The sequence below is a fragment of the Mustela lutreola genome, chromosome 2, assembly GCF_030435805.1.
Source record: "Mustela lutreola isolate mMusLut2 chromosome 2, mMusLut2.pri, whole genome shotgun sequence".
In the NCBI taxonomy this organism is placed as follows: Eukaryota; Metazoa; Chordata; class Mammalia; order Carnivora; family Mustelidae; genus Mustela; species Mustela lutreola.
In genome coordinates this window covers 141,518,173-141,531,758 of record NC_081291.1, presented here as the reverse complement: position 1 = coordinate 141,531,758, position 13,586 = coordinate 141,518,173, and the positions used below count along the sequence as shown (strand labels likewise).

The window sequence follows — 13,586 nt, the reverse complement described above, 5'->3', positions numbered from 1 at the left end:
ATTAGATGCGGATGTGAGAAATCTGCAGTGCCTTCCCACAAATTTCCACTGGCCCAAGGGAAGTTTAGTTAAAAACCAACATCAACAAAGTTTTAAAATCATATGCTAATAAATGCTCATGAAGTTCTAAGGATGTTTCATTAGATAAAAAATTTTTTCTTGAGACAGGGTTTTTCAAAACGTGGTTTTGGTAAAAAGAAAAAAAAAAAACCAACAGCAACACTGAATAAAGTTTAGTTGACAACCTGCAGACAGATACACAGGTTCCAATGAAATTCAGGACGCCAAGCTCCCCCCACTCCCCAGCTCTTGAATTATTTAAAATAAACGTGTAGTGTAGTAGTTAAGTTTTAAAACGGTCCCTCAAAACTGGTTATTTAAGGTAAAGTCATTTATGAACAATATATTTGTGGAGGTGATTTTCACCCTCTCAAACCGTCAGCGGAAAACTCTAGCCTGGATATCTATCAGTTGACAAGTTGGTTCTTCCAGTCTACCCAAACCAAGGCCAAGGGTTTATTCACCTCCTTTAGGTTTCTTACAGATAAATAATGTAGTGTGAATCACAGAAAATGCTGAATCGCTGTAATTTCTATTGGTTTAAACAACAACAAAAAAATCTATACATTTAATTTCTCTTTCAGAAGAAACCTCGGCTCTCCCTGCCTCAGGCAGCCTTCTCCCATTCCTCCACCAACCCGTTAACTTTAATGTGGGAAACTAATTTGCACCCAACCTGTGAATGCCTTCACCTTCAGGGTAGAAGAAACACCGATTTTAATGCATTTTTGCAAATAAATCATTAGAGTTTAATCACACACGACTCTACACAGACACACTCCCATGATTTATTATCGTTGGGCTAGTTTCTTCCTCCCCCAGAGTGAGATAACTAATTTTGCTACGTGTGGTGTCTTAAACATAACTTCCTACGATGCAGATTTGTTTACTGATTATCTAAGACGATAGCGACGGTTACTAAGGCAATAACACTTTTCAGTCTTCACCTTTATTGCTTTTTGGGAAACAAACAAACAAACAAAAATCAAATAAGCAAGGACGCAAAACCAACACCAAACAAAAAATTGGCGGCGTGACAATCTACTCCCTCGGTACTCCTCTAACTCCTGGCAGTCTCTATCGATGCACTCGGAAGCTCGGCTGAGGCTGCCTGGCGCTGGAACCAGGAAGGCGGTGAGCTTAAACTGAACCAAGTTCGGAGGACGGCAGCGGCGCCCAGATTTGAAGGAAGGTTTTTTGGTCTGTGGCGCTTGCAAGTCAACGGGAGGCGTGAAGCCGGAGGCCAGGACCCAGGTGATGCCCGCATCCGGAACCTGGGAGGCAGCGGCTGCGGGCGCAAGGTTCCGAGGCCCTGCTCCGGCGAGAAGCGGCGCGGGGCCTGGCGCAGTCCGCGGGGAAGGCGACGTGGAGTGGGGGTGGAGGGGGTGGTGGGTGGCGGCCGCGAGGCGTGCGGAGCGGCGCAGCACGCATGCGCCCGGTACCTGGCGCTTTCTGACTCTGGAAGTCCAAGTTGGGGTGTTTGGGTGGTGGGTGCCTCTGGGGTACTGTGCGGTCGCAGGCCTCAAGCTAGGCCTTTAGTCTGGTGGTGGTGAGGAAGAGTTAACCAGCTCTAAATTCTCTTCATACCTAGACCACACCTCCATCTGCACCCCCAGTCCCTGGTCCTCCATCACTGCTTTTGGGTTTCTGTGCTCATCTTGCAGTGTGTTGGTGCTTCGTCACTAGCTATAGTAGGATGGAGCAAGAGGGAGGCTGCAACCTGGTGCACTCCACCCCACTCACTCTGCTGTCGGTATTTGAGATCCACCTCTTTCCCTCCCTGTCCCCCTTCCGCGCTCCCACTCTTGCTGAGAGAGAGATGGTGCTGGGTGAGGTGGACTTAACTTCCTTCACATAAAAATATACTCGCTTTAAACCTTCAGTTTCCTTGACCTCAGAATTTTTGGCCTTGTGGTCATATGACCACCTTTATGGGCTTCCTTAGGAGCACATGGCTGCCCTTGATCTCTGTTCACTTTGGTGAGAGGTTATAATGCACTACTTAGACATGTTGCGGACTCATGATTTTAGATCAGCCTTAGCATAACTTCTATCTTAGAGGTTATACATATTTAAATGTACACTGGAAGCCTAAATTTTTTGTTGTTAATTGCGTTTTCAGAATTAGCACCAAACTATTCGAGTTTCAACTAAGTAGGTACTAGGTATTTACATAAATCAAATATTTTTTTCTGTTACAAAAAAGTATTCCAGCGCTCATCTAGACGTAAAAGCTCTAAGTGAGGGGAATATGCAGAATTATCAGGTTTAAGGATTTGAATATGGCAGGTGCGACCTTGTGGGGAACTGTGTATCCTGTCTAGCTTTAGAGTCTATAAATACTTACTTTCTTTACAAGCAAAGGAGATTTCCTGCCAAGTGGTAACACTTTACTACTGTTACGGTCTTCATTAAGAGAGCCAAAAATGTTTGAAATAGAAAAAAAAAATTAAAGGCAGCTGGTATGTATTAATTGGCCTTACCAGTTCCACCAGTCTTAGCAAAAAGTTGTGTTAAGAGTTGGAAAACTTCTGTAATGATTTTGTTACAGTAAATGTATAGATGAATTTTCTGCTTTCATTTTCAAACCATTGGGGAGAAATTCTTAGGACTGATAATGCTCTTTAAAAAAAGAGATACTAGTTTACAAATTTTTAATTATGATAGGTGTGTTTTTGACAGTTCTGTCTTTTTTGAAATTTGGTGTTATCTTAAATTAGAATTTTACCACAGTTCTTTTACTGCGTTTGCATGGCTTTGTACTTGTTTGTGGGTTTCTTCCTATGCTAAAATGCTATTAGCCCCATTTTTACTTTACCTTTTTGAGGTGGATTTCCCATTGACATGACTTTTTTTTTTAAGCCATGTGTCCAAGATTAAAAAATATAGTTTGATATACTAATGGATGAGTAGTAGAGAAATAATTATAAACTATGTTCTCTAGGAATCTTTTTCCCTCTACCTGTTTTCTGAAAAAGGCTAACTGCTTCATGTACCTTTATTAATAACTAGACAAAGGAACTACTTGTGTATACCTTTGAGCTTTCTTTTGAATGATCACATCTTGGCTTCATGTCTTCAGTAAGTCACTTGAACTTTTCAGTTAGGTGTTTTTGTAAATAGATGTCCTGTTGTAGTCATTACCTCTCCTGGTTTCAATTTGGTAGTGGGAGTATTTGGGGGAGGTTTGCAATCAGGAGACTGTAACCAGGAAGTACTAGAAGACAGAAGGGGGACAGAAAACCAAGAGTTGTAGGAGTTCATTCCTATAGTTGGGTTTTCTGTTTACAGGTATATTGAAAAATTGTTAGCTTGTGGGGCTCCTAAAAATCTCTGCTCAGTTCATTATTGCCCTTATCAGAAAGAGTTATTAATGTGTCTTTTCATGTACTATACCATACAGTGGAGTTAAGTATAAGGAGTTCTTTCTTACTAGGAGTGTGTAATATAAATTGACGACCTTGACTTGAATGAGCAAGTATATTCAATTGTATGCCAATGATATTATGGACATCCAGAAGTGAGTATATATCTAGGGTGGTGAGTAGGAATTCAGTACCCATCATTGATGAAGAAGACAATTTTTGGATCTCTCAGTTCAGTTTTCTGAATAAATATTGGAAGTTAACTATAATAAGTGTAGGGGCTTCTGCAGTCTCTTGAGGATTGATTATACTTCAGAGTAATTTTTCTGAAGTGTAAATATGTTACTTGAAAATGTATTTATAGTTTGGTGACATGGTTTTTAAACTTTTTATTTAGTGTCTTTAAGGAGAGGCTTTATATCTACCATTAATTTTTCTGGGTTAAATGTAATTCTTCTATTATGGGTGAGTTATGTTGTTTGCAGTTAAAACAAAGGAAAATGTATACTTACCTCCAATTCTCTATTTTTTTTCCAGTCAACAATAAGATATGTAATTAAATCTGTGTCCTTTTTTTTTGTCTACTTCTTTATGCTTTATGTGGGCACTTAATAAGCTGGACAAGAAAGGAGAATGGAAATAACTGTAGATACCTTAGAGCAATGGTTCTCAAACTTTCTAGTTTTAGGATTCCTTTACACTTTTAGAAATTATTGTGGACTCCAAGAACTTTTATCTATATGGGCTATATCTGTAAATACTGCCTTACTAGCAATTACATGAGCAAATTTTGAATATTTATTAATCCACTTAAAAATAATAATAAGCCCATTACATGGTAACATAAATAAGACATTTGTATAGAAGTAACTATATTTTCCAGAACACACTTAGTGAGAAAAGTGACATTATTTTCCACTTTTGCAACCCTCTAATGTCTGGCTTAATAGAAGATGATTGGATTCTTATATCTGCCCCTGCGTTCCATTGTGATGAGTTGTTTTGATTGAAATATATAAAGAAAATCTGGGTTCACAAATATATGGTATTGGAAAAAAGTATTTTAATAGCCTTTGCTGATAATTACTTCTTTCATACTACACTAAAACTTGACAAGTAGTGGTTTCTTAAAGGTTAGTTGCAGTCTGGTTTTTGAAAACATGTCAATGACTTTGTAGTCTATCACATTAAAACCTATGGGTTTGTCTTATACTGTGAGTGGATTTTTTTTACCTAGGCATGATTCTGTGAGATCCTGAATTGGCCTATGGGAGAATAGTGGTTCACTGAGTTACACATACCTTCTGAATTTTGAGTCTTTATTATGTAATTTAAAAAATTCACATTTTTGAATATCACCACCAATCTCAACACAGAAATTGTCAAGTACTGAGTGGGAAGCTGTCAGTCTCATGGTGGTGGATACAAGTTATCCTAAGTTCTAATTTTTGCTTAAGAGCTCAGATTTTATCATGGGTAACAAATAATGTCAGCTTTCCTTGAAATGAAAAAGTCTCTTCATTGGTTTTTGGGCAAATGTCTGCCTAATACCCAAGTCTGAATAGTCATAGTTAGTTTTTAGAGATAGTGTCATGATAAAAGCTTGTTCAATTTGAAATTTGTTTGTATTAACACTTTTTCTCAAAATCACCGTTATTCTTTAATATGCAGCAGTGGGTAAGTGTAGTTCCCATTTCATCATACAGAATATTAAAAAGATGTGTGTTCAAGGTTTAAAATTTATGAAGTTAATGATTTTTACTCTTCTGTCTAGGACATTCTTAAGTGAAACTGTCTTAAAAAAATTTCTTTTAAACTGTGTGTTGCAGTGAAGAATATAATGTCCACTACAGTAGTCATACAGTACAGTTTGGTGCCATTTCCTTGATTCCTGTTAAGGCACCAGCAGTTTTGCCTATTTTTAGTTTTATTTACATCATCAGTACAAAAGTCAACCCAGTGAAAAAGATAAATCATGTTTCAGTATTATAGTGAAAATAGTTTTGACCTCTTGGATCCTCTGAAAGGTTTTTAAGGACCCTCAGGGACCTACAGACCCCATTTTGAGAATTGCTGTTCCATTTCAAGCATAAGCTAGAGGGCAAGGATTTTTGTTTCTTGTTCTCTGATGTATCTCTTATACCTAAGCCCAATACCATCCTGAGACTTTATACCTATCTCTAGTGTTAGATTTTCTGGATCTGGAACATCTTTTTGGTTTACTCTCTACTTTTGGTGGAGTACATCCTCTGGTAGTTTCCTAAGAAAGGGTGAATGCAAGGTATAATTTTGAGACTGCATATTTGAAAGTGTCTTTATTCTGATCTCTTACTAGATCAGTGATTGGGTTGAATATAGAGAGGTTGAAAGTCATTTTCACTTAGATATGTGAAGGCAAGTCTTTTTTGTTTTTTGTGTTGCTTTACACCATTTTTTTCTCTTAAGAAGTTTCTAGGATCTGTATATGACTGTTGTCTGTATTTTTCTGAGCTATGTGTGGTATATGTCTTTTTTTTTTTTTTTTAAAGATTTACTTATTTTAGAGAGAGAGCTTGCACATGAGCTGGGGGAAGGGCAGAGGGAGAAAGAATCCTCAAGCAAACTCCCCACTGAGTATGGAGCTTGAGGTGGGGAGGGGACCTCAGTTCCAGAATCTTGAGACCCTGAGCTGAAACCAAAAGTGGCCACTTACCTGACTAAGCCACCCAGGTGCCCCTGGTGTAAATCTTTTATTAATTCATTGTTCTGGGGATTTAAAGCAGTTGATATCCTTCAATTCTGGAAATTCTTTGGGTGTTTTTCTATATCTCCTTTTTGCATTCTTTTTTTATGAAATGCATATTGATTGGATATTGGATTTTCTAGATTGATCTTCTTTTACCTCCTGTTTTTTATCTTTTTCTTTCTCCTTTCTGTGAGTCCTTTGACCTATTGTATTTTTTTATTACAAATTACCATTTGCTTATATTTAACGTTTTCCTGTTCTTTGAGTGTTCCTCCTATTCTTGTTTGCTGGATCATCTTCTCATGTGTTTCTGGGGATATTAACAGTAATTTTTTTGATGTCTCTTGTTTACTACAAGTTGCTTTTATTTTTCTGTTTTGGTTTCTGTCTCTTAGGATAAAGGCTTTCATCACGTGACTGTTTACCTTTCATTGTATAATTGCTAAAAAGTTTAAAAAGTTTACGGAGAAAAGTTTACTGTGTTTAAGGTTTGGGTTTGGTAACTGGTGGACTTGGTGATAGGGTGATTGGATAAGAGCCTGGCCTTTTTTCCCCGGGGGAGCTTCAAATATTTGTATACTTTTTTTGACTATTCAGTTTTTGCAAAGAATCCTTTTCCAGAATTCTTGGATCCAAGCACATTAGTGCTGCAGTATTTCCCATTAGATTGAAGACTTTCACTTTCCTTTAACTTTTAGTTTAGCATCTTTCTGCCCTCTTTTACTGTGTGCCTGGACCTCTGCTTATTGTTTCATTATTTTCCTTAAAAAAAAAAACCCTCACCTTTCCTGCTGGGTTTGGGGAGGAGTAATCACTTGTCTGGTTTGGGTCAGGGAAGGGGCCTGGGCGATTACTTCTTTTACAGATTTTCAACTCCTCTGTGTTTTAGTCTTGACCTGTTGTGCTGGCTATGGTATCTGGTGTCTCAAATTCCTGAGCCTTTCTGATTTTTGCTGGGTGAATTGGCTTTTCTCTTGTTGCAATTCTCTGCAGTTGTGTGATATTCAGCTTTCTTAGCTCTAGATCCTCCATCTGTTTTTCATTTGCTGAAAATTTATTGACATATCTTGTCTACTGTTCCTGTTGTTTTCTCTTTTAGTTTCTTAATTCTTGTGAATTTACACTTTTTTATCCTTTCACACTCATTTTAGTATTTTTTAACCAGATAAGAAGATTATAATAAAAACTCATCTTATTTAAATGTTTATTTATGGGTAAAGAAAATTCTTAACTGTCTAAAGATGAAAACAAGAAAGGAAGGAAAAGCCAGGATATAGGAAAACTTAGGTGATTGTTATAACTCAGTTATGTATACATTCTTTAATGGAAATATACAGATGTTATATATATGTGTAAATATTTAAATATGTATATATGTACATTTATATTATCTATATATGTATAATTTCATAATCATAGAATTTTGAAGCTGGAAAGGGTCATGGTGATCTTTTAACCTGTGCAGTGTCATTTTTCAGTGAGGAAGCTGGTTTAGCTACACTAGTGATTTACTGAAAGTTTCAAAACCAAGTCTTTCCAATATTTTGTTAACTGTAAAATGTTAGAACTGTGAACATCTTAGAGGTTCCTAACTAGATTTAAAGTCTAATTCTGGTTCTAGGTAAATAACTTAGAATTTTGGATTAGTCCTGACAGCAATTTTCAAGTGGTATTGTATTAGAGTTAGGGAGGGGAATGCCTCATCTGACCGTTCTGAAAACAAAGCTGTAATTTAACATATTGCTTTGTTTATAGTAATGATATTAATTTATTTTGAATAAATATTAAAGGGAAACAGATTTTTATTTATCTGATCCATTAACGGTTTATCTTAACCATTATATACGATGGATCTTGCTTTTATGTGATATTGAAAGATAGCTAATAACTATTTTGTTAAAATAAGTGAGATTGCATATGAAACTCTTTATAAAGGCTAACTTTAAAGTAAGATAAGTAAGCTTCTTATCAACTAAGTTAATTCTTAGGTATAAAAACCTTAAGTTCTTTTTCTGTAGTTTTTTTTTCCTTTTGTATACTAAATATACAAGCCTTATAGCCTTATAAGCCTTACCATAGCCTTATAGAAAATAGTGTAAAATAAAATAATTACCCAGTTTCATCACTTCAGTATTATCAGTTAGTTTGGGGGCAGTTGGTTGAGTCGGTGGCTCAGGTTAAGAGTCTGCCTTCGGTTTGGTTTATGATCCCAGGGTCCTGGAATTGCTCCACATCAGGCTCCCTGTTCAGTGGGGAGTCTGCTTCTCCCTCTGCTTCTCCCTCTCCTTCTGCTTTTCCTTTCCATTTGTGTTCTCAGTCTCTCTCTCAAATAAATAAAATTTTTAAAAAATTACCAGTTATTTTCAATTTTGCTGTTACTCATATGTACACATATATATATGTGTATGTATATATATATGTGTGTGTGTGTATGTACATACATATATATATGGAGGAGGAGCGGAGAGAGAGTGAGAGAGAGGATCTTAAGCAGGCTCCACACCCAGTACAGAGCCTGACGTAGGGCTTGATCTCACAACCCTGAGATTGTGACCTGAGCTAAAATCAAGAGTTAGACACTTAACTGATTGAGCCACCAGGCGCCTCTTATAGGTACATATTTTCATAAATTGTAGTCTCTGTAGATATGGTTTTAATAATGTTATAATGAATATAGTTTCCTTTTGAGAAAAACTTTGCAGATAAATTCTTAGAAATAGTATTGCTTTGTCAAAAAAAATCATCATTTTCATGACTCTCTTTAAATTGCTTAATTGCTTTCTGGAAGGATTATCTCATCACTTTATATAGGAACGAGCAGTGTGCTGAATTGACTGACTTTACAATAACCTCATCAACTTTAGTACTTTATATATTTTTTAAAGATTTTATTTTTTTATTTGACAGAGCACAAGTAGGGAGAGTGGAAAAGAGAGAAGCAGGCTCCCCTCTGGGCAGGGAGCCCAATACAGAGCTGGATCCCAGGACCCTGAGATCATGACCTGAGCCAAAGGCAGATGCTTTAGTGACTGAGCCACCCAGGTGTCCCCAACTTTAGTAGTGCAGTGACCATTTCCTCCCTCCCTCAGATTTCACTAATGAAATGGTGATAGTGCATTATTTCAGTTTGCACTTTGTTGATGACTAATGAGGTTTTATCCATTTAAAATTTAGAACTTTTAGTTCGAAAAATATAACTCTAAAAGATAGTAAAATACTTTTTATATTTAAGGAATGTGTAAATAAAGGATTATTGGTTGATCCCTAAACCAAGTAGTCCCTAAACCAAGTATTATATAAGTAAGGATAAGTGCAACTTAAAAGAAAATTATTATAATGAGCTGTTCTCAGGATTGACTCTTGAGAGACATTTGGAAAAGTTATGGATACATTTAAATAGTTCTTGAATTTTAAAAACTGTTAATTGATAATCCTCAAAGACTGTACTAGAGCAATTTCTCATGTCTTGTCAATAAGCCAAGTACATTTAAAGTTTTACTTTAAATGAGACCCTTTAAATTCTTACAAAGTTCTACAATAATTATTATGTTGAATTTCATCCATTGTGCCATTGGGCTAGAACTAATTTTCTTTGAATTTGAACTTAGAAATGGGACGCCGGTCTTCAGATACTGAAGAAGAAAGCAGAAGCAAGAGAAAAAAGAAACACCGTAGACGGTCATCTTCAAGTAGTTCTTCAGATAGTAGAACATACAGCCGAAAGAAAGGTGGAAGGAAATCAAGGTCAAAGTCAAGATCTTGGTCCAGAGATCTTCAGCCTCGTTCTCATTCATATGATAGAAGGTGATTTTCATAATTTTCTTTTGTACAGTAATGAGAATAACATTCTTTGGAGTTCATATGTTTTCGTACTTTTAATTTTTCTAGGTGAAACATTTTTTCTTTTAGTAGTTACATATTTATGAGGGTTAAGTCCCAACCTAAAAGGTTTTTTTTGTTTTTGTTCTTGTTTTTCATTTTTACTTTTTTATTTGAGTATGTCGTATTAGTTTCAGATTTATATTTTAGCGATTTGACAAATTTATAAATTATGCTATGTTCACAGGTGTAGCTCCCATCTGTCCCATTACATTGCCATTACAGTATCATTGACTGTATTCCTTAGGCTCTGCTTTTTATTCCTATGCTTTACTCATTTCATTACTGGAGGCCTATATTTCCCTTTCTCCTTAACCCATTTGGTCCAACACGTCCCTCCTCCAAAGGTTTTCCTTTTTGTAAGGCCCATTTCACATGTCTAGTGTCTTCTTCCTTTGTCATTCTTTGTAGATGTTAACTAGTATAGTTCTCATAACATATTATCTGATAATATTTGAAGGATTGTATCCACTGAGCACCCCTAATGTTTTAATTGGTAGCTGATCCAGTCACTAAGTTATGAATCAGTCATCTGACTCTTCAAGAAGAATAACTTTTCCTCTATTTGCTTCTAGGAAGGATTGAGAAGTAGTAAAAATGAGGTGATTCTTTAGAATCTAGATGATTTCTCTTTAATGCCTGTAAAAATTTTTTTTTAAATTTCATTTATTTATTTGAAAAAGAGAATGAGAGAGAGAACACGAGCAGGGTGAGGGGAAGAGGGAGAAGCAGACTCCCTTTTGAGCAGGGAGCCCAATGTGGGGCTTTATCCCGGGACCCTGAGATCATGACCTTAGCTGAAGGCAGATGCTTAACTGACTGAGCCACCCAGGTTCTCATAAACACTTTTTTATACAAATGACACTTGATTATATTTTATTTCAGACGCAGGCATCGATCAAGCAGTAGCTCTTCTTATGGCTCTAGAAGAAAACGAAGTCGAAGTCGTTCAAGGGGTCGAGGGAAATCCTATAGAGTTCAGAGATCTAGGTCAAAAAGCAGAACAAGAAGGTAAGTCATATCAGATATTTATGGCTTTGTAACAGACTATTTCCAAACTTAGTGATATAAAGCAGCAGTCACTTCTGTTCTCATAACTTTATGATTTTGACTGAGTTCAGCTGGTGGTTCTTTTGCTAGTTTCCTCTGGGGTCACTCATCATCATTGGCTTCTCATCCTCTAGTAGGCCGGCCTGGGCTTTTTCACATGATGGAGGAAATTTTTGAAGAATGTAAGTGGAGAAGCTGTAAAATCTTTCAAGATCTTGCCTCTGTGTGTATTGGGATGAGTTTGTGTCTCCCGTAAGTTCATATGTTGAAGTCCTAATCCACAATATAACTATATTTGAACATAGGGTTGTTATTGGAGGTATTTAAGGTTAAGGTTAAATGAGGTCATAGGGTGGAGCTTTAATCCTCTAGGCCTTAAATGAAGAGGAAGGGAGAGACTTCTGTCTCTGTGAGTCTGCACTCAGAGAAAAGGCGACTTGAAGACTGTGAAAAGATGGGTATTTATAATTTTTTTCAGCCAGGAAGGCAGCCCTCACCAGGAATCACATCAGCTTGCATCTTCATTTTGTACTTAAAGCCTCCAGAGCTGTGAAAGATAAATTTCTGTTGTTTTAGCTGTCCAGTCTGCAGTATTTTCTTATCACAGCCAGAACAGACTAATACACAGCTAGACTATTATACTAATACACAGACTAATACTCTGTGCTCAAGGGTCAGTAATAAAGAGAATAGCCTATCTGGAGTCAGTTGTACGTTTGGGCAATGGTAGAAAATTTGGTTGAGTAGGACGGGGATTATGGTATTGATGGTCGATAAAAGGAGGCATTCAGAAATTATTGAAGGTTTTTGAGCAGAAGAATGTTAGGATGAAAAGCAGATCAGTTTCTTTTGTCTGCTTAATTCTTCGTACTACTATTAGGCTTTACTTGTGGGAGTATATTAGCAGCCTGGTTTTGTTATTTAGGGCACAAAATTTTATAATTCACCATGTGAATCTGAAGTTGGTTAAGAGCAGTGAAGTTCAAATGTTTAGGTTTCTGGCCTTGTGTTATTTGGCCTCAGCCTCCTGTCATTTGTCATACTCCATGGCTAAGCCACTCTTGTGTTAGATGCCTTTTTTCCCATTCACGTACCCGATTTGCTAGCTTTGTTTCTTTGAGCATGCTCTTTTTTCCCCTTTCTTACAGTATCTGTACTTTATGAAACCTTCTTATCCTTTAATGTTTAGTTCTATTTAACCTTTAATTCTTTCTCAATCCTTTCTTGATTTTTCACTCCCAAGTCAAGTTTAATCCTTCTTTTTTTGACCCCCCATCACATGTGGCTCCTGATTTTTAGCAATTATATTTTGAATATTATGTTTTGATTTTCTCATATATTGTAAATTCTTGAAGTATGGGGGTCCTCTTATTACCTAGCAAAATGCCTTGCTGGTAAACATTCCTTGGTTTGAGTGAATGTTTAATTGGGGGAAATGAAGTTAGGTAGAGTGTTTGGTTTTGTAGCAAGAAAATGTTTTATTATTTTATTGATTTGTAGAAGGAAAGCTTTATTTTGGTTGTATTGATTTGTCTAAAAAGAGGCTGATTATCAGAAAACAACTTCAACTGAAGTTTCCCAGCAGTGGGAACAAAAATAATAATTTATGCTTTTTATGGCCTTTTTTAGTTTATAAAGTATTTTCTCATATACTCCCATATATCGTCACATGTATCAGTCATTTATAGCTTGATTCCAGAGGGAACTTTTGTAACCACTGGAAGACTCCAGGCAATTAGGGAAGCTGTCACTGATTATTTTAACTTGAAGCATGGCAGCTGGTTGTTTGCTCAGAAGCCACTGGAAGTTTTAAGTACTCTCCTAGTTTGTAGCACCGAAGTGAGTGGTTCTCAGGATACTCACCTGGAAGCTGTTTTTCTGCCCAATTATCTACTTAAAACTGTCTCCAAAGGGGAATCTGGAAATGTTAATTGCTTTTCCTTTGCAATGCAAAGAAGACCTTAAAAAGAGTAGCAGTGGTATCTAGTCAACTACAAACTATTTAGGGTAATATGCATTTAGTAGTTTGAGTTTTGTAACTCTGTTAAGGTGCCATGCACAGTAATACCTTTATTTTGTATATTGGAAAACAAATTCAGAGGTTTATTCAAAACAGCAATTTCTCCACCTTTTGCATCAACACGTTGGCATTTAACTATGGTAACTAATCAGAAGTCACTGAAAAGTCTAAAATTTTGAGAAAATACATGCCCTATACACATATTATTTTGGAAAGTATATTTTAAGAATTAAATGAGTTTAATCTTGGTTTAACAATAAAATTGAACTCATTCCTTGAGTTTACCAAAGCTATAATTTAAACAGGGAAGATGAAAGTAGTGAGTTTTTCAAAGAAAAAAATACTGTATGATTCTAAATCTGAAGCTATGTTGTTAGTGATCTCTGCTTTTTAATAGAAATGAGTGATTTCAGTTGTGTTAAGTCAAAACTTCAGAAAACGTTACGTATGTAAAAAATTCTTGAAAGATAAAGCGTGTTCTAGGAGA

The 13,586-nt window shown here is 36.4% G+C and overlaps 1 protein-coding gene across 1 annotated transcript in view; it reads left to right on the top strand.

The window, feature by feature from the left end:
* Positions 1 to 572: 572 nt before the first annotated feature.
* The window catches only part of RSRC1 (arginine and serine rich coiled-coil 1), a 419,337-nt gene continuing 406,323 nt past the window's right edge, over positions 573 to 13,586 (top strand). Inside the window, exons 1-4 of the mRNA XM_059165055.1 lie at positions 573 to 585; positions 1,135 to 1,314; positions 9,759 to 9,954; positions 10,915 to 11,040. Of these exons, the coding sequence (XP_059021038.1) occupies positions 573 to 585; positions 1,135 to 1,314; positions 9,759 to 9,954; positions 10,915 to 11,040 (515 nt within the window). The remainder of the gene's footprint in view (positions 586 to 1,134; positions 1,315 to 9,758; positions 9,955 to 10,914; positions 11,041 to 13,586) is intronic.